Here is a 21,519-nt window from a genome sequence, read left to right on the forward strand (position 1 = left end):
CTTAATTATCGACCCACACAAACAAAAAATTAATGAAATATATTTTAAAAAGAACACACCGTTCCACGAGTCCACACAACATCCCTCACATTTCATCGCGGCCTCCGGCCTCGTCCCCTCCACTCCTCCTTTTGTGCAGTCGGTGGGACTCGCACAGCAGTGAGGTCTGCACCGCGTGTGGGCAAAAAAATCAAAGAAGAGGGGAGGCACGTCACTCATGACGGCATGCAGCAACCGAACATTAAAGAGAAGAAAAGAGCAGGAGTGATGATTGTCCCAGTACAAAAACAGCAGCAGGCAATGATAATGTAACATCAAAAAATATATAGATATATATTATAGAAAACAAACCAAAAAAAGGACCGCGGGAAAAGCGGTAAATATTCTCCATGAGGAGCCGCACATCCACACCCTTTGGCTCATGAGCCTTCCACGACTCCACACAGTCCCAAAAGCAGAAGCAAAAACGCCCGAGACACACATCCATGGACGGTGCTTTCGCCAACTAAACCAATGGACATCAACTCGGTGATATTCTCCGAATCAAAAATGTCGTTGCCCAAAGGCGGCGCTGCGTTGGACTCCAATGGGGTCTCTGTCCCCCCAGGCGCTGTGCTCGTGGGAGTCAGTGCAGCACCAACGTCATCCGACACGTTATCCTTGTGGTGAACAATTGTCTGGTCTCTGTTGAACGCAGACGTGGCTGTGGTGGCATCCGCGGGCGTCGCGTGAGTGCCGTTGAGTAAATCGGGGCCGCTGTTCGTGCCCACGGCAGTGCGGACATGCGTGTCCTCTTCACGGTCAGCGTCTTGTTCTTCGCTCGTGAGCGTGTCGGCATTGGCCGGCTCGTTGTGCACGCTCCTCAAAACATACAGTGAAGTTCTGTGCTGCGTTCAATCGTCTTCGGTTCCGTTCCGCAGAGAGCCTTCATCCGCCTTGCCCGCCTGCCCCATCGTCGATGCAGCCAAGTTGGGAGGCAAGGGCTCCTGGCCACCCTCAGGGCGCTCCCCACCGAAAGGCTTCCTGGCTTCAAGTACCTCCTGGCGACTGCCCACGCTCGGTGTCGGAGACAACGCAAGCGCCATTCCACCACTGCTCGCCGCCTCTTTCTTCATTTCCCCCTTGGCAGCTGGGGTGGCAAGGCCAATTACGTCAGAAGAAAAAGTTTGCCTGGAAACTGTTGGGCCTTTCTTATTTCATAATGGTTGCGCCGGTGAGTCTTGTCTTTGTGGTGATGATGATGTGGCGTACTGCCGCGCTTCATCCATGGCGACGGACCCATTGGCAGGCTCATCAGAAGATTCACTTGCGTGGCTGCTTTCAGGCGCACCTTTCGGGGCCGGCACCCTCGCCTCTGAAGCAGCGACTGCTTTCGTCTTCATTAGTGCTTTAAGCTTGTCATCGTACAACGCGCGGTTGTACAGCAGGACGTTGCTCACCGTCACATGAATGTTGCCTGAGTCCCTTTTGCCGTCGCCGCCAATTTAAAATTGTGAGACGCTGTGGAACCCCAACACTGTTTTTGTCTCTTCAAAGAAGCTGTAATCCTCACCACCACCGTCGTATACCGTCAATCCATCCACGTACACAAGCAACTCCTTAAAGTAATCCATTTCCAGTCCCACCCTATGTGTTGTGTTCAGTTCCCACTTGGCATCCGCCGGCAGCGCCAAACGACTGCCGTTGAAGATTATCTCCCACTTATTTTTCTTCGCCCACAACAGATCAAAGGGCGGCGTGCTTTTGTGGTCATTTATCCTCACACCCATCAAAGGAAAGGAGCTGCCGATGCCCTCCATCACCTCCGGGACCGACACCGTCGCCACAAGAGTGAATTTGTAGTTCGCGAAGTGGTACAGCTGTTTCTGCCCCTGCTTGCCAACAGGCCACTCCGCCCACGCTCCAGACCCTTGGAACGTCAGTCCACCATCAGGAGTACTTGTCACTGCCAAGTGAACGATTGCATTCACGCAGGGGCACTCGCCACTCCATGTATTCACAGTTGACGTGCTGGATAAGAAGACAACCAGCCCTTTGCCAAAGTCACCGCCACAACCACTGCGCTTCTTGTCATTCTTTTCATTCCCGCAGCCGTATTCCCTCGCAATGCACGCGTCTCTTTCCTTCCAGGCAGCCAAAACCTTCTTCATTTCCTTCAAATTCCCCGTCAAGTCCAAAAAGCAATGTTGTACTGCTTACCTTCCTCCGCAGCAGCGACCTCGTACGAGCAGCGCAGTTTTCACTTTTCCTTCTTTGCTTCCTTACGCAATGACGCTTTTTCTGCGGCGTACAGCAGAGTGCTGGCGGCGACGTTCTCATTCTCAGCGGATATCGGCGCAACATCATAAATTCAGCTCATGTCCGTCAGCCACAAGTGAAGCCGACGCGTTTCTTCTTCTCCCTCCTTCCCAGATTATACCGGCCGGCTGATGAGGATGACTTTCTGTCCATCGATCGTCGCGCTGACGAAGCCACCCGGCACGCCGTGCCCTGTACGTGTCCGTGAGTTGCCCCACACGCGTGAAAGAGTGTCGTATGCCTCCGTCCGCCCTGCAAGCCCTGCGGCTGCCGTCCTCACACGACGTCATCATGCGGAGACCTTTGCCCTCCCATTCAAGCGTCGCAGGCTGGATGCAGCCCTCATGGCTCCTATCATTTGAAAACTCCTTATCATACACTAAACCGTTGGCGAGTATTATCAACGAAACGACCTCTCCACCATTAGTAAGTGCTTGAATGGGCAGCACATAAGAATCATCGTCCTCCAGCCGAATGCGTGCACCGCCACCACCCAGAAATTGTTTGTGGGGTTCGGCATTGGGTTTGAAATCCTTCAAAAAGCTGTCAAGAAAGACTCTCAAAGTTGTTTATTGATTCCACTCAAACTCCCTCTTATCCTTATCATCATCTTCAGACAAAACGGTGCTCCTCGCATACCTGGACGACCAATAGCCATCAACAGCCACCTTCGTCCATGGAGCCCCTGACTCGCCATAACCCCCGACAAGAGCACATGTTTCTCCATCAGCCATAATAGTCGTTGGGCTCAATAGGCGGTCAACTTTAATGTCGTAATAATCAAACATCATGCCAGTTCCATTCGCCCACGTCCCTCCATTGAATTCCATCGACTTTGCAGCAATGCCAGCACGCAATTTGCCATCCTTGTTGTTTTTGAAATGCGCTTCAGCAACGGCCACAACAACACCACTCACTCCAAAAAGAAAAGTTACACGTAACAAATCACAACTGACCACCCTCGTGGCATCCATTGAATCATAAATTGATTCCTCTCCAGTGAAAGATAATTACACAATTTGAATTACTCTCCACAACAGCATCACAGGGGCCGCAGCACATCATCAACAAAAAAGAGCGGAAGCACCGCGGAAGTAAACACGCGCCGGGACATGTTGGGCCTCTGCGGCTCACTCTCTCTTCCATCCCTCCTCCTTCCGCTGGATCCGGTCACGCGGCGACGGTTGCGTGGGCGGGGTGCCTTCACCGCAGCAACACGTGAGAGCATATAAATATGTGTGTGTGGGCGGTGTGCGTGCTGTTGGTCCTTTCAGTGCCTTCGAATCTCACAGTAGTGATTGGCGCTTGTTTTCTTGCTTTCCTTCTTGGAGAAGAGCAACAGGCAACAGCGGCAGAAAGGCAACAAAACAGCAGTGCACACCGCCACCACTCACAGCAAACCACAACATTAACATCCCCGCAGCCATTATTCTCCAGCACCTCTCAACAGCATACTAAAAAAAAAAGCACGTGAACGACCTCTCAATGGGGACCACAGGCCATGGCCCTGCAAATAAGCCAAGCGACAGGTCCACGTGTGGAGTGAGGAAAAAGAGAGTTGCGCTGCAACGACACGGCTGCGTGACACCCCGTTGGGAGTATCGATGCAGACCAGCACGTCACGTGCAGGAAGAGTTGCTTCTCCCGCTGGGTAGAGAGGAAAAACGGCCTTAGCAGCCCAATAACGAGAGGTCGTCCGCACCTCCTCGCAGCACCTGCAGGCTCTGCAGGCACAATGATGCAGATGACGCTCTGATGCACGCATGATGGCCGTTGCGCCCGTCGTAATGGCAATCGCATCCTCTGGCACCACACGCCGCGGTGGGTGCGCACAGTCTCCGTCTCACTCCCTCCTTTCCCTCTCCCTGAGAACTCATCGGTGGCCGTGGCACACCCACCGACATGTCAGAAAGCACATGTTTTTCCTCCCCTCGCACATCGCACAGCACCGCCAAACGCATGTCACTCCTTCTTTCGCAGATTCTCCTCAGACACGCCTCCCGCCACGTTCATCAGCTCACAGGCACACAGTCCGTAAACGTCACGCTCTGCTTCCCCGCACGATGGAGCCGCGCACACCAACACGGCACCGCGCCACTCGGCGCAAACAGTGTCTGGACACACAAAACAGGTTGCCCCAGCCAACGACAGCTCCCTCCAAGCAGTGAGACAGGATTCATCGCTAACAATCAAACAACCAGCCCTTCGTCTCCTCCTTCCGCCATGCACAAGGTTCTGCTTGCCTCATGCATCATCCGTGACGCCCGGGCTCTCAATGCGTAAACAAGGCAGTATTCTCCCCTCCGCTCAACGAGAAGCCCATTGAACATTCCCAACCAGTCGTCTTCATGGGCTGTGCGTGAGGAGCACCACGGCAAGAATGCACAGGAGCTTATATGCAAACCTCTCAACTCATTCCGCGTCAACAAGCAGTGTGGCATCATGCCTGGGCTTCACAACAATGTCGGCTGGCGCTTCCCCGAGAGGCCTCCCATAAACACCGCACGTGGTCACAGTGAAGAAAAAGCAACGCCTCCAATCCGGCTGTCATCCCGCGGCGGAGATCAAGGCACAATCCAAAAAAATACGGCAAATCATCATATGTGCCACAAAGAACATCAGCAGCTTACGCGGCAAATGCACAGCACGGAAGAAGAGTCATGCCCACAAACACGCAACACACAGACACAGTAAGAGAGTTGGGAAAAACAGCACCCAATGCCGTTCTTTGTGGAGGCGAATCATAATAGCACCAAACAAAGTGAAGCACCAGTCGGGCACCACATGTGGGCCACAGACACACCCACCCATTCACTCTTCCTCCTCCCAATGGTGTGGCCCTCCTTCAATTCCACAGACACGCCTGTCCCTTAGTTATGTGTGCCTCTGACGCAAGCACTCAAGTGGCGTTTCGGTAATCCAAAATTCAACACCTCAGAAAAACAGAGGAAATGCTCGCAGAGGCCACACGGCTCCTCAACGCACCCTCAGGCCCTCCTCACGACTCTGCAATGCGACGGAGAGGAGTACAGGCGGCTCTCGTGTCACAGAGGGCGGCCAATGGGAGCGGTGACCACAGCGCAGAAAATGCCGAGGTGTGAAACAGAAGAGGCTGTGGGAGGGCTCGCAGGGGACGTCACCTGCCACGCCTGACATGCGCCTTCTCATTCGTGCAACGGGGATCCAACGACACTGTTGCCGCGGTGCCTGCCCGTGCGTGCACCTCACTCTCGCGCCAATGAACGCCTCAATGAACATCCTACAGAGGGCAAGCGGCTGGCCGTGCAAACAATCCCGTGTCTCGTCAACGTTCCAGCAGCCGCTCCTTTGGAGAGGCGTCGCTCCCTTTCGTCCTTGTCTCCAGTGTGCCATCCTCGTATGGAGGAAAACACCCTCCACAACTGGCGTCATCAAGCACCTCCAAGTAAATTATAAAGGATTCCCGGCCTCGAGAAAAAGCATCCAAAGTGGCAGTCAACGTGAACTCAGCAACGCATGTCACCTTCTGCAGCCGCGTGCATTGCAACTCCCCTCAGCCGCCCACTGTTTCTTCCTTCCTTGTAGACCCAAACCGCATAGTACACTTGGATTTGCTCGAATCATACACAGGCTCATGTAACGGTGCCCACCACGCCCGTGCAGCTCGTGACTGCATCACTTCCCCGTTCACTTCTGCGCCACCGAATAGCGTAAAATAAAGATCCAAAACACCACATCTACAAGGCAAACACACATGCATCGCTCCAACGGGTGCCACTGAGAGAAATCACACGACAGCACACTATCTCTCGCTCTCCCATCAGCGATTGGCCGTCAACAACAACAACGGCATTGAGGAGCAGCCTCGAGACAATCCCTGAGAGCCGTCCCCACCTCGGCGAGCGACCGACTCCAGGAACCCTGCACTCCAGTGCCGTTCCGGAAAGAACTCCTGCCACCGCCAACCGTGTTCCTCTGTCGCGTTGGCGCACGGAGCTTTTTTCGCAAAACGACGCGCTATATTAAACACTTGCCCATGAGAGCGCAGGCAACAGGCGCAGGGCGCACCACCTCATTGTCCATTCTCAATAAAGAGAGTATGGGTGCCAATTTACCGCAGCACGCACAAATGTGCTTCTGTTGTCCTCCCTCGTGCTTTCCCAAATAAATCGTGATGCCCGCACTGCGGTAGCACGTGCCCCAGACCTCGTGGTGCCACAACTGTGTCCCGGCACGACACAGGTGGTCCGGACGCTTTTAGATGCCGTCAGCCCTGCGCCAACAACGATCCCGTGAGGGAAACATTGCTGGCTCCTAAATTCTCCCGACAATACGGAGCAATTGTTCCTGGCGCCGCGGTGAGGCAGTCAAGCATGAAATCGCAAGGGGAAGCAACGATGACGCAGGCACAAGGAAGCAATTCCACCTTCAATTGAATACGGCGCCCCACTCTAAGCAGTCACACGAAGTGCACTGTTTCCACAAAATAATTTGGTCGTCGTCCATCCCTTAAAGATGCTTCGTTTAATGATGAGCCCTAGAACAAAAAAATAAGAGGAAATGAACAACGCAGTCATACTTCATCACCGCTGGCCATAATCATTCTCTCATAACAGAGCAATCTCCATACTATGCCTCGTGTGCACACACAGAAATCCACATGTATGAAAAAACCCGCAATGGTTTTCTACCAGAAACCAAACTACCCCGTTCCCTCCATAATCTCTTCTTCGTTCACTGTTACGATCGCTCGCGTTGGACATTTTCCGCATCCGTGTGTGATGCTGCCGCCTGATGCTGCTGCATCTGCACTGTATGCACACACAGGCATCCAACCATATGAAAAAAGCCCCAATATTTGTTACCAGAACTCAAACTACCCCCACAGTTTCCTAACTTGTTTCCCCAATTATTCCTTTAATTACTCCTCAATTCTAAACCCTTCTTGGGGCGTCTCTGGAAGATATTGACACTTTGTACTGGCGTACCTTTTCGTTCCAGAACGCCGCAATTTCATTGTTGTCCGCGCCGCTCACATTATTGGAGTCGACGACATCACATCTCTGCCAGTCATTCATCGGCGTGCTGTCTGCGTGCTGCACATAAATAATCTCCCACGACAGTTGTCGGGATAATTCCTCCCAACCATTAAAATATGCCGCCAGATACTCCGTGAAGTGCCGCACAGTGCTGGTTGTCGTGTGATGCGCACCCGCCGCAGCCATCCGCAGCCCAACCAGCGTCCTTGGTTTTGTCTTCACAAAGAAAAAGCCGTCCACCAGCGGAAAGTTCTCCACCTCCGTTACGTACAGCACCCCGCACTCCACATCAATCCTCTCAGAAAAGTGTTCCAGTGGCGGTAAGACATGGTGCCTGGTGGAGCGCTGCTGTGAGTACACCGCCAGCGCACAGCGGTGGGACCGACGTTGTGGTGATGGCCTCAGCTCCCTCGGTCTGCGTTCTATTGCACTCACAAAAGATTCATTCAAAAATGCAAACACGGTGCACCTTCCAAAATTTTCTGATATGAGATAATCCGTCAGCCACGATATGAGAAAATTAAAATCAAGCTGCTGCATTAACTTCGCCGACTTGAATAATGTTTTATTTCCGAGGTGAGCAGACACCGGTAAATTGAAAAGAAATTCAGAACCGCTCGTTTTACCTCGTACTCGGACAACCCTCGCAAGCCAGTAGAGCACCTTCGTACGATCCCAGGATCCATCACGTCCCAAACCACTGTATTGCGCGATTACAGAAGAGGTCGCCTCATCGACAATCTTGTGACACCGTTGAACCCAATTATCATACTTTCGCTCGTCAAAGATATAACGTGGAATAGGTCCCACTTCATCCATGTGGCCCTTCACCACCTTCCAGTACTCCGCTTGCTCCCGCACGGGCTGATGGCGTCTCATCCAAGCGCACATCGCCTTCACATCGCTTTCACCAGGGCAATCCATAACTATTGTTGTGGCATCCCTCCGCTTCACCCATTCTTTGTAGTTCCTCTCGAATGGGGGTGACACCAAAACCATGCCCCATCCCCTGGGAGACGAATAACCAAACGGTTCATCATCCGGCTCTGCCACGTTGTAAATAATATACCCCTTCACCCCACGGTCAGACAGGCTCCTCACAAAAGACGCATTACTGGAGTCGCTCATGTACGTCGACACCGTCCTCCTGGTCTTGTCAAACAGGAATGTTCGATCCGCAATAAAGTAAGCAACCATTTGGAGTTTCTCGACATCGCAGTGCAGCAGCCGGTAGAGGAGGTACGAACCGGCAGCCATCGACTTCCCGATCCCGGGCGTCCCAATCAACACACGCCGCTCAGGCGTAAAGTCGGTCTTAACGTGGCTGCTGGACCATTTGGTTAAATCACGCTTGACGATCTGCCACACTCGATCCACCTCACAGTTCACGTAGCAGTCACGAGTGGATTCCGCCCCCTTCCGATTCCACGAGTACGGCCATCCCTTGTCCGAGGTGAGCACCATCAACACGGAAGGTGCTTCACCGGACTGCTGCGCACCATCATCCTTTTCGAGGGTTCGGCCAACTTTCCTGTACGTCCATGGCTGCGGTGCTTCCCCTTCCCTCACTTCCATTCCCTTCCCCTCGCCGCCAGGAACTTCCACCACATGGCTCCACCTCGCACTGTACACAGACTCGTAGAACCCCTCCAGGTACCTCGGTGCACTCATCCTCATTGAGTTCCTCACGTCTTCAAGGAATGGATCCAAAGAAACCTTAGTGATGCAATGAACAACTGCCTTTACCCCCGCGGCAGCTTCTAGCCAGTCGATTAGGGTATTTACACCATTCTCCTCAAGCTTGCGTACATCTTCATCAAAAACCATTTTATTCCTTAGATCATTCCTGATCCTCCTGTAATGAGACGATGCGTGTATCTCGTTCAATAGTCCCTCATCGCGGATATACCTCGTGGGGTCCTTTAAGAATTCCCTCAGCAAAACATTCCTATTCGTGTCCACAACGCCCCTGCCGCCAAAATTCCGCCAAAGAAAATCGTTCAGCTTCATTTCGTTGCTGCGAGCCGTTGCCTCCAGCAGCACATCTTCCACACGTCTGTCAAGAGTCCACTGTGGTTGCCGCGCTTCCTCCATTCTTCTGCGAGTCGCAGCGAGTTGATCTGTGCCACCCTCAAGCACCGGCCTCGCCCTCCTCCGACCATTTCCTTGCGGCACAATGGGCACGGGACCCTCCCCATTGCCACCGTGCACTGTCTCGGGCCTCCCAGACATTGTTTCTCCTTGCTTTCTTAGTTTGATTGAGCTAAATCTGAACACTAACCAACAACCAAAAAGAAGAATAAAACCAATAGGCACAGACACGACAGGCAGTAAGGCAAATAAGAGACTCATCCACACGGTGTGCGACGCACACCACATGCACAAGGACCGCCGCAACGACGGCAAGTGAATGTCATCCACCCAGCACAGTGTTGGTGGGTGCCAACAATAACAGCAACGTGGTGCGCACGGAGGGTTCGCCCACGCATTCCGCTCGCTACGGCCCGCACCCCTGTGGCACCGCCGTCACCGCACACACTCTAAAAGAGGACGGGGACACATAGCCACTGACACACGAAAACACACAAAAGTGGGAAGGGAATTCGGTAAAGCAGCGGCCACACGCAGGAATCACAGATCATACACGCCACAACAGCGATGCAACACGGCAGCCTCCCACGCAGAACAAAGAAAAATTGCACGTCTTATGGAATATCCCCGCAATTCGCATAGCACTAAAGAACCATGAAGCTCCCTTTCTCATTGCATTCGCCATTCATATTCCCAATGCGTAGCATCACAGATAATGCCCCTCCATGGTGAAAACGAATGCCTCATTTTGTTGTGGTGCCATCGCGCAGCCATCCGCCTGGGTGGGAAAAAGAGTAAAAACAGGCGTCCGTCCACCTGAAAGGAGGAGGGAAGCAGCCGCAGTGTCCCCCATGACGCAAACACTCCGCGGCCAGTGCCCGGTGTCTTGTGCGGAGTCCGCGAGGGGGTTGTGGGCACGCCACTGTGCCACACAGATTGCCCCCTCAGAACGCAACAGCTGAAGTGTCCCCTTCCGGTCGCACTCGTGGCGGTGGCGGCATCCGCTGCCTCGCTGCGTGCTGCCGGCGTCGATTACAATCCTGCAGTGTGAGAGAGAGAGGGTGCCCGACAGGAGCGGTGCTGGGCTGGGTGGGCAATCCCCTCCGCGGCGAGACACCCAGCGCGACTCTTGACCGCTGCACTCACGCAATTCCCTCCACTCCTCTCCCTCCATCCGGCAATCGCACAGCCGCCGGCACATTGTCCCCGAAACAACACACACGTAAAGGCGTGGCAGCATATTCTCCAAGAGAACAAAGTGGCAGCCACACGCTGCGGCCATCGTGCCGACAAGTCCGACGCAAACACACCCACACCCACAGCAGCAGACACGCAGACAAAAAAAAGATATTCCACTCCGTGCCACGTCCTCGTGCGTGATGGTGCGGCATTTCAGAGCAATACCGCCACACGCCGTGCAGCATTCCCACATAGAATGAGAGCCGCGGCGCACTCTCACCGCCTCTCTCTTCCTTCTCCTCATGTCCACGGAGTGACGCAGCTGCCAGCAGCGAGCGCAGGAGGAGCATCCAACTGCACCGCAACGTGTACGCCGTGCGTTTGTGTGTGCCTGCAGTCACGCAAAGAATAAAATAAGAGAAGAAAAAAAGAGAGCCACGCACGTGAAGGGGCGCACAAACACGCAGCAGAGGCGCAGGACGGAAAAAAGGGAGGATGAAAGCCGCTGAGGCTCGAGATGGCACGGCAGCCCAACCAGCGGCAACCCACAATAATTTTCCTAAAATAGAAATAAGTTAGAAATTTTCTAAAACCCCTTTTAAAAAAACTTGCACGCCCATTAAAGAAATAAAAAAAAGAGGCATTCCATCGTGACGCGGCAAAAAAAAAAAATTTTTTGTAAATTATTCATGCAGAAGTAAAAACACACTTGCTTCGACCGTTCAGCCCTATTTTGTCCACACAACACCCAAATCTCATTGGGGCGCTAAGTGCGTTTTTTTTGTTTGGTTGTTTGCATCCCAACTCCTTTTTTTTCCCACTCCGCCATCGTCGTTGAGCTCAATGCCGAGTGCACTTATCATCGGCCGACGGAAACATTAAATACACTCCGCCATTATCAGAAAATTGCACCATATAGGAGAAGACAAATACACGTATATATAATGAAAGAGAAGAACAAAAACATATAACCAGCGGTGCAGTCCCGGGAGGGGGAGCACGCCTTTACACAACGACTTTCATGGGGGGAAGGGTATTCAAACCAAAAATAAAAATACATAAAATAAACGGTGCATCCACAAAAAAACTGGCAATTACTTCGGAGGGTGCGTGGAGAGGCACATATGCTCCCGCTGGTGGCATGAAGTCCCCACTGCAATTTCTCAGTAAAGGGCCGCAATGCCCCACATCCCCGGTAGCATCAGCAGCAGCGCCCGCGACATGCCCCCATGCATGGAGCCGTCACTTTTCCTGTCCTTGATTGCAGTCATCTCAGTGGAATTCAGTGGGCGGTTGTACAGAAAGACTTTCTTCACCGTCACAGAAGAGCTGTGCATTTCGCACGCGCCAAAGCAAAAGCGCACAAGCTCAAGTGGTGTCCCAACTGTTAACATCGTCTCCTCTTCCCCCAGCAACTTACCATCAACGTACACAGAAGCCTTGTTGCCTTGCAGCATGAGTGCCACTTGGTATTCTTTCTTCGGCTCCCAAGTGCCACTTTTTGTTATCTTGTCGCTGAACATAGTTACCCACTCTTTATCCGCGGTATACAAGATTCCCATGGTATGCGGGGAATTAGTGTCCCCCAAAATCGCACCCAGTAGAGGAGCGTCCGCAGTCGGAGTCTCTTCGATGGTCACCGACGCCACAAGTGTGAAGTTGTGGCTCAAAAATACATGACGCACATTATCACCCGGAATGTTCACAAGCCACATTACCCCGGAGTCAAGTCCCGTCAATTTCAATCCATCCTCGACCTTCTTCGCGTTCGTCACCGTTGCATTCAGGCAAAGGTACTCGTCGTTCCACGTGTCATCGCTGGCCGCATCGGAACCAACTGCCACCAGACCCGCTGTGGGTATAGACAAGCTGGAGAAGAAAATGTCCTTTTGCGCCCAAGTACTGAGGACGGACTCGATTTCCTTCAGTTCCTCCGTCAGGCGGGAGAGTGAAATGACACGGCCTTTATCGTTGTCCCTCCGTTGTAAAAGATGCAAATTGCCATCCGAGTACAGCAGGGCGCTGGCGAACTCCCAATTCACAGCCTCCCCCACGGCAACCGGTCCAAAAAAAAACGAGCGGTTGTTGTCCGTCACCCAAAGGTAGAGCGCAGTGGCCTTATTCTCCACCGAGGCGTACCCTCTCTGAATGTACAGCATGACCTTCCTTCCCTCAATGGTCGCGGTGATGAGGGCCTCCACATAAAAGCTTACATCCTGAGAGACTTCTGGTTTTGACTTGGTCCACACGCCTGGAAATGTCCCGATGGTTCCCGTCCACTTTGTCCCCATGTCACGCGACTCGTACACCCTCTGGCCATCCTCGCAGTCAACAATCCTGAGAAGTGATCCCTCCCATTCGGTGATGCGGGGTCAGTGCACTTCGCAGGGGACATGCCCTCAGATAGCGCCCAGGTACTGCCGTTGTCCGTCGAGTAAATGATCATGGAGTAAACGTTTTCTGCTTCACTCATCGCCATCAGAGGAAACACGAGCGTGCCATCCTCCATCAGAACACCTGAGCCACCGGAAGCAAAATCCTTCAATCCAGCTTTGGGTGTCTTTAAAGTAGTCTGGCTTAACGATGTGGGTGTGCCCCACGTGATCCATCCACTCCGCTCGCTCGCCGTAGGCTTTGTGACTTCACCCACAACCAGTTTCAGATCCAGGCTGTCCCGTTTCCAACTCCCACCACTTTCAGTGAGCACGTCATAGCTTACCGCAAGAAGAAACACCTTATTACCCTTCGTTGTTGTTGTGGGGTTGAGCACATCGCCCACACGATCATTCGCTCCATCCGTTGTATCAAGCACGGTGTGTGCCTTCCTATACCTTCACTCACCTTTTCAACAAGAGTGGACCAATCCCACGAAGAGTCAATGTACTCCGCAAGAACATCAGAAGAATAGTGCTTCATTAATACATCAACGGCATATTGGGCATTTATTTTGCCTCTGGCAAAAGCAGCAATTACTCCACCAGCACTGACAAGAGAGGGTGAAGCAAATGAATCACGCTTCGTCCCTGGAGTACCTCCACCTTCCGGCAGAACCGGCGTTGTCTGCGGCACAAATAGATCGACCCATTGCAGCCCCTCAACACTTCTTAAATCACTGTTGCCATCACTCTCCCTTGCAGGCGTAGCTCCACAGGTAGCGCAGCACATCGTCACGACGAGAAGAAGCAGCACCGCGGAAGTAAACACACGCCGGGACATGTTGGGCCTCTGCGGCTCACTCTCTCTTCCTTCCCTCCTCCTTCCGCTGGATCCGGTCACGCGGCGACGGTTGTGTGTGCGGGGTGCCTTCACTGCAGCAACACGTGAGAGCATATAAATATGTGTGTGTGGGCGGTCTGTGTGCTGTTGGTCCTTTCAGTGCCTTCAAATTTCACAGTAGCGATTCGCGTTTGGTTGCTTCCCTTCCTAGCGTGTTTGTGTTCAAGAAGTAGAAAGACAGCGGCAATACATCAGGCACTTCCGTGAGGAGCAGAGCAGAGCAGCCACGCAGAGAGCGAGTCATAAGACAATCCGGAAGGGACGGCACGGAGAACCATCGCCCACAGAAAACAGCAGCAACACGGCAGGTCACGGCGGGCCGTCGGTGTGCGCGGGTCAGCCCTCACGCGGTGCAACACGCCACACCCAACAGGGAATGGCAGACAGGCGGAGAGAAATGAATGGACGCCGTCAAGACGCACTCACGATCAACATGGCCCGTGAGCATGCGGCCACTCCACGCAGGAACAAAGGAGGAGATGATGACAGGAAAAAAGTAAGAAGCTGCACAACACACAAAAAAAAACCGACAGGCGGAAAAGCATCACCACAGCCCTCATACTGGCCGGCGACTCCACACCAGCCCTCACACATACACACACCATCGCAGTGCTGCCAGTCCGCGGGTGAGAGGATTCGGCGTACACACAACAAACGCACACACCGCCAGCAGCCACCCACCGTGGACGAGAAGGAACGACACACCGCCATCATCGCCTCCAGTTCAGTCCCACGGCCAACGGAATAAGGCCACAGCCCCGCAGTCAACACACAACACGCACGGAGCAAGCAATCACCCAAAGAGACACACGCGGAAGCGGATCCTCACCCAGCCATGACGCGGCACCTCACTCCATGCGGTCACACGGAGCGCACTGTTTCCTGAAAAGAACTTACTCGTCGTCCATCCCTTTAAGACGCCTCCGTTAGTGATGGGCCTTCGAACACAATAGAATAAAATGGACAATGCAGTGCTGCTGCGACACCGCCAGCCACAATGATTCCCTCATACCGGGGCAATTCCCCGACTGTACCTCGTATGCACACACAATCAACATGCTATACGAAAATCACCCAATGTCTTTCACCAGAAACCAAACAACCCCAATCCCTCCCTAATTTTCTTCTGTCACCGTTAAGTTCGATAGCGTTGGACAGTTCTGAAATCTGTGCGATATACTGCCGTCTTGTGCTGATGCACCCGCACCGTACGCGCACACAAGTATCCAAAAATATATAAATCCCACAATGTTTTTTACCAGAAATCAAAATTGCCCCCTTCATTCCCTAATTTATTTTTACCATTTCGGTGGTTCTTCCTCACTTCAGAGAGCTTCGTCCATTCTAAACTCTCCGGATGATATTGCTGCTACGTACTGGCGCACCTCTTCCTCCCAGAACGCCGCAATTTTTTCTTTTTCCTTCCTCACTCGCATTATCGGAATTTACGACATCGCATCTCTGCCAGCCAGTCATTCAACGGCGTGCTGTCTGCCTGCTGCACACAAATAATCTCCCACAACATGTCTGGGATAATTTCTTCCAGCCCTTAAAATATTCCGCCAGGCGTTCATTGAACAGACTCACGGTGCTGGTTATCTTGTGGTGTGGTGCTCACCCGCCGTAGCCATCCGCAGCCCAACCAGCATCTTCTGCGGCGAATCAACAAAGAAAAGGCCGTCCACCAGTGGAAAGTTTTCAACTGCCGGTATGTACAGCACCCCGTACTCCATCGGAATCCTCTCGACACCGTTTTCCAGTTTCCCTAATCCAACGGTGCGAGTGGGGTACCCTTGATGGTTTACCTTCAGCACTGAATCCTGTGCTTCATTACGTTTTGCTGACCTCAGCTCCTTGAGTTCCTCTACTAATGCACTGACAAGCTCCCCACGCATGAATACGCGCAAACCAAATTGTTCCACAGCGTGGGAAACAAGAGCACCATGCGATCCCAATATTATCAACAAAAGATCCTTCGTATTCATTTCTTTGCCAAACAGTCCGCAATTCGAAACCCGATATCAGAACATATCGATGCGTTGAGAAATACCTCAGCACCTTTTTTTGTTATTTCCCGGACGACCTTCACAAGTTTGTGAGACGGATCCTCGGAATACCATAGCTTACTTCCTCTCCTCCCAGGGTAAAGTTCTTTCCAACATCAGTATCTTTGATTGCTAGCAAGGCACCATTAACGGCACCCAAGCGACCAATATAAATTTTCGGATCAAAAATGTGACGTGGAATCGGCCCCACTATTTCCATGCGTTCTTTGACCTCTTTCCAGTATCCCGCTTGCTTATCTGGTTCCAGACCTCGCTCCATCCATGCACACATCGCCTTCACAACCATCTCGTCGGGACAATTCATGATGATTCGACTGGCTTTTACTTGCTTCTCCCACTCATCATAGTTGCTTACCTCTGGGGATGACACCACAATCATGCCCCATCCGGTGGAGGGCGCGAAACCTGTGTCGGGCGGAGTTCCTTTCCTTGCCACATCGTAAATAATATACCCTTTCATCCCACGCTGCCACAAACCACCCAAAACACTCTTCGATGTTTTGTTACCCACGTATTTTGTCACCGCCTTGGTGGTCCTGTCAAACACGTACGCCGTTTCTCCAAAACAGTGGACAACCACTTGGGGCTCCTCCACATCGCAGTGCAGCAGCTGGTAGAGGAGGTACGAGCCGGCAGCCATCGACTTCCCGATCCCGGGCGTCCCAATCAACACGCGGCAAAGGTGAAGAATTGAGAGTCAAATCAAAATTGCTGAACCACGCGGTGAGATCGCCCTTGACGATCTGCCACACTCGCTCCACCTCGCAGTTAACAAAGAAGTCAGTACCAGCCCCACGTAGCAAATTCATCGTGTACGGCCATCCATCGTCCGAGGTGAGCACCATCAGCCTGGGAGGTGCTTCACCGGATTGCTGCACACCGTCATCCTTTTCGAAGGTGTTGCCAGCTTTCTTGTACGTCCATGACTGTTTCGGTTTCCCCTCCTTCACCTCCATTCCCGTCCCCTCGCCACCAGAAACTTCCACGACATGGCTCCACCTCGCATTGTACACAGACTCGTACAATCCCTCCATTTTCATCGCTGCAATCGTCGTCATTCGGTTCCTCGCTTCCTGAAGGGCTGCATCCAAGGATTGTTTAGTGAGTTTATGAACTGTTGTTTTTACGTTTGCAGCAGCTTCTGACCACCCAAGTAGATTGTTGACACCATTTTCGTAAAGCTTGCGTACAAATTCTTCCAGATCATTTCCTCCCTTACAGTCCTCTCCATCCTCGCATAAGCACCGGTTGCCTGTATTTCTTTCAATACTCCCTTATCACGGATATACTTCGTGGGGTCCTTGAAAAACTCCTCCAGTAAGACATCCCGATTGGTGTCCACAACGCCCCTGCCGTCCAGTTCCCTCGTAAGAAAGTCGTTCAGCCTCATTTTATTCACGCGAACCCTTCCTTTAAACAGTACATCTTCGATCGTAGTGGAAATGGTAAATTCCATTTCTGCCTCACGCCGTTCTACTTTTAGTATCTGAGTGAGGGCTGCGTTTAGTTTTCCCTTGCAATGGGAGTGACCGTATCCTTTCCTTCATAGTCCCTCCATTGCTCGAGAGAGCACACCCTCATGATGAAGCTTTTACACCTGGTACTCTGTTAAATTAAAAATAATTCTAAGAAGCCGCCGGTCTTGTACGTAAGCATCCGACTCCTGAACAAACATCTCCATCGTCACATTGTAGTCTTTCATCAACAGCTGCCCTGCCGCCAACATAATTCCGAAGAAAATCACTCAGCCTCATGTTGGTGCTGCTCAAGAGTCCACTTTGGTTGCTGCGTTCCCTTCACTCCTCTGCGAGTTGCAGCGTCGGAACCATCGCCGGAGATGCCGCGGCGAGGCGCCATCACAACGCCCGTGCGGTGAAGCATCCCACTCGCACCGCCCAACTGCGGCCAGAAGGTGCCGCTGGCTCCAAAGGACACTCGCGGCTGTTTCGTCCCGCAGTCCCAATGGCGTTGGGCGTGGCACTCGCACGGCGGGGCGGCCGGTGCGCCATGCAGCCGCACTGCAACGCCTGTCGGTGAAACAGTCAAGGCCCACCGCCCCCGCAGCAACACAACGTGCAATCGGCCACAGCACCGCCACATTATCGTCCTTCTCTTTTTTTATTTTATTTTATTCACGTTGTCCGTCTGTTTGCCCCATCACCGACACCAAAAATAAGTGTGCACCTTCACAAAAGGGAAAAAACAAAAAGGAGGCACGATCACACCCTCCCGCCGCGGGTCAACACTCTCCTCCACCCACCGCCATTGCCGCGCAGGAGACCGCAGTCACATCGCAGAGTCGACACCACAATGTGCACCACACCATCATGCAGTGAACGATGGGCGAGACGCGGCCACGCATCGCCCCGCTCCATTTTCCCACCGCTCAAGTGTTGCGTGCCCGCACAAAGTAGCAAGCACAATCAGAGTGCACACAAACCCAATCAACACCCTCACTCGATGAAGCACATTATTCGCACGGAGTGACAACATTTAAAAACACAGCAGCAGTAGCAGGCTGCATGGAATTTCCCTGCCAACCCCCTGAATACACACAACAACTCTGCGGAGTCAAAGTGGCAGCCCCTCGGTGTTGCCCGCAGTCCGCATGGCAGGAAGAATTCCACGCACACATAGTTCCGGATTCCTCGCTGTTTGAGTGCACATCAATAAAACGTAAAAAAAAAATACGTGTGCACAAGACGGCAATTAAATACGTGAAAAAGTCAGCCTGCTTTCTCCGATGGCGTTGGCGAGCAGTCCCACACAATCCAATCAAAGTGGCACGCCGGACAGAATGGCGTCCGTCAATCAATAAAAAAATGCGACACTGAAAAGGAGCAGAGAAGAGTTGGCGCATGCGATTGCCAGTGACAACTGTGAGCAAACCCGCCAGCACCAACTGAGATGCCGAGAAGCACTTTTGTGCAGAACTGGCCGTCAGGCAGAGAGGGCAAATAAAACAAGAGGGCAGCAAACCCTCTCGTTCAATGTCTCCTGACCGCGACACCAGAATCAAAATACAATGGACGATAAGAGCGGCAACGCCTTCTCCAAAACATCTTGTCAAGAAGCCGCAGGACCTCAGGAGGGAAGAAGGCAGCGGCGGCAGCCACAGCGGGGAAGGCAATAAAACGGCTGGCAGGCACCCTCACGTCGACGCGCACACCACATCCGAGTGGGCCGGGAGCACAGATCGAGCCGCTCGGAAACACACGCATCAAATACGCAAAACAAAGTCGCAGTGAATCGACAGGAAATCCCCGCCCACAATAAATCTAAAAAGTGGCGTTTTTCAGGGGGAATCCACTTTTCCGACGACGGCACGGACGCCTCGCAGGAACTTCTTGCAAATATCCCTTCGCAGGTCCGCAAGAAAACGCAGCGGAATAAAAAGAGAGCGCAACGACGCAAAAAAAAATAATCCTCCTAACCGACCAGGTGGCAGGCCGCCCTCGCGCAAGTGGACAAAACACAACTTCACTCCGGTCTGGTAGTGGTGGTCGTCTCGCAACATTTTTTTCCTTCTCGTCGCAGTGCACATCCCCTCCCACAAATCATTTGTTCGGGTCATGCTCCTGCAGCCAAACATCGCGCTGCTGGATCCCGCAGCACAGTCCTCGGCACAGAAGTGAGGGAGGAGGGACCGCAGAAGGTGCGAGCAAATCCAAATTCGGTGGCGGTCGCTGCAGTGAAGATTGACGTCCCACGCGGTGTCCCTTTTCTGGGTCCGGCCCTCACCGTGCCATGCTCTCAGCGTGCGGTGCGCCGGCCGCTCCGAACGTCCACACGTGCTTGCGTCTCACCGTCGCTCCCAGCCCCGTTCGTTGGCGGCTTCAGGGATGCCGCCATCCGGAGACGGGCATAAGGACGTTGCATCCAACAAAACCTTCAGAGGCACCCGCTGGGCCAGCGACAACCATCACTGCGGGGTGTGCGGCCCTTCCGCCGCTCACCTCAAATCGCACTTCTACGCCTCCTCGAGCAGCAGCAGCAGCAGCAGCATAAATACACCGGTCCACTAGAGGCCGTCACCAGCCATTGCAGGGAGACCACTCTGCCTCAGTGCTATAAACCCGAATTGCATTGACGGGCCACTTCAGAAAACCCTGTCGCATCCTCCCCCACTATGCGGAAACACATCCGTCGTGCATGTGGCCACCGCAGCCAAATGAATCCGGTCCAAATACCCTCCAAATCAAATTCCCCTTTCCTCACGCCATTCCTTCATTCCATGCGCCCTGACCCTCATCCGCACGTGCCCACTCACACAAGCCGCCATCGACAGATGGTGGCCACCCAACGCTCCGGAAACACATGCCCGGCACACACACACGCATAAAAAATGACATGCGAAACGCACGGCACGACGGCGAAGAAGCGCACACCGAAAGGATGCGGCCCTCCACAGCAGTCGCAGCCCACCGCGCGCATCACACCCGCAGGAAGAGTGACTCGCGGTGCGCGCTCCCTCTCCTCCTTCCCTTCATACCCACTAAAGGAAGCAGCAGCCACCCGCAACCGCCAGCAAACGCTACAAAAGAAGCATCCAAATCCACTGCAATGTGCATCTTGTGTGTGTGTGGTTGTGTGTGCCTGCAGACACACAAATCAAAGAAGTAAAAACAGGAGCAGAGCATGTGAAGGGACGCACAAACAAAAACAGTACAGCAGAAGTGCATGGCAGAAATAACAGGACTGCCCAAACTCATAACCGCACTGCAGACCAAAGCAGCGGCAATTCATAAAAAAATTTATTAAATTAAAAAAAAAAAATCATCTTCACCATTCCACACCTCACGCTCTGGAAAGAAAAAAGAAAACAAGAAAAGATAAAAAAGGAAAAATAAAAAAGATAATAAAAAAAAAAAAAAAATTGAAAAAAGTCGTCCTCTATTACGGTTACACACAAATAATAAAAAAGAAAAAAAGAAAAGAAAAACCCCATCACACAAAAATTCACTGGTTACTGTGTGCGCCCACCAAACTGTTTGTATATTTTGCCCGCACATTAAAAATTAGATATTTAAATGTCTTTCAGCCGTCCGACCCTCCATGTGTCCGCACAGCGTTTATATTTCATGGGGCCATCTGCGTGTTGGCGCTCCCCTCAGCCCTCCCATCGGCGCGTGAGTGCGGCCCGCAGAGCACAGTCACTCGTGTGTGTGGGGACTGAGAGAAGCACGCAGACATGACGGCAGTCGCGTCACTCCATCGGGAGAGTGAGCGCAGCAAAAAAAAAAAAAAAAAGTGAGAAGGTCAAAGAGAGCAAGCAAAAATTACTTTTTAAAAGCGGCAGGGCGTGGCTGTGTGTGTGGCGCTGCGGGTGTCTGCCAGCCCTGGCCGCAAAGAAAACAAAACAAGAGGGAAGAAATGTGTGCTCCGCCCCACAGGCCCTCGTCGCACGCCCACACGTCACGGCTCCCTCAGCGCGCCGTTCGTCGCCGCCCCTCCTCATGCGTGCAGCAGGCGAGGCGCACAGGGCCGTCGTCATGAGCGTGTCGGTGGGTGTGCGAGTGGAGCAGTTGGGCGGGAAACACACGGCACCCCTCACAGGAAGAGTGCAGCAACAAACAAAGAGGAGTAGAAAA

At 52.8% G+C, this 21,519-nt stretch overlaps 2 protein-coding genes and 3 pseudogenes across 2 annotated transcripts, besides 9 other annotated features; all 5 read right to left on the minus strand.

Annotated features, from left to right (window-relative positions):
- Positions 1-15,295: a sequence feature (areas not merged during assembly with more than two copies in the genome that could not be assigned to a particular haplotype).
- Positions 24-51: a sequence feature (AT_rich).
- Tc00.1047053508023.20 lies at positions 419-3,526 on the minus strand (annotated as a pseudogene).
- Tc00.1047053508023.40 (retrotransposon hot spot (RHS) protein, putative) lies at positions 7,212-9,695 on the minus strand (the record flags this gene model as incomplete). The annotated part of the gene is made up of 1 exon (XM_812517.1): positions 7,212-9,695. The coding sequence occupies one exon, from the start codon at positions 9,693-9,695 to the stop codon at positions 7,212-7,214; it is 2,484 nt and encodes an 827-aa protein (XP_817610.1).
- On the minus strand, positions 10,114-10,890 carry Tc00.1047053508023.50 (uncharacterized protein; the record flags this gene model as incomplete). Its single annotated transcript, XM_812518.1, has 1 exon — positions 10,114-10,890. One exon carries the CDS (start codon positions 10,888-10,890, stop codon positions 10,114-10,116), a length of 777 nt encoding a protein of 258 aa, XP_817611.1.
- Positions 11,247-11,274: a sequence feature (AT_rich).
- Positions 11,750-13,918, minus strand: Tc00.1047053508023.60 (annotated as a pseudogene).
- On the minus strand, positions 15,111-17,384 carry Tc00.1047053508023.80 (annotated as a pseudogene).
- Positions 15,296-19,593: a sequence feature (areas merged during assembly that could not be assigned to a particular haplotype. This can correspond to areas where the two haplotypes were merged or to regions with more than two copies in the genome that were merged during assembly.).
- Positions 19,594-21,519: part of a sequence feature (areas not merged during assembly with more than two copies in the genome that could not be assigned to a particular haplotype) that runs on past the window's edge.
- Positions 19,912-19,933: a microsatellite.
- Positions 20,181-20,364: a repeat region.
- Positions 20,673-20,705: a sequence feature (AT_rich).
- Positions 20,737-20,804: a sequence feature (A-rich).

This window comes from Trypanosoma cruzi, genomic scaffold, assembly GCF_000209065.1.
Source record: "Trypanosoma cruzi strain CL Brener 1047053516611 genomic scaffold, whole genome shotgun sequence".
In the NCBI taxonomy this organism is placed as follows: Eukaryota; Euglenozoa; class Kinetoplastea; order Trypanosomatida; family Trypanosomatidae; genus Trypanosoma; species Trypanosoma cruzi.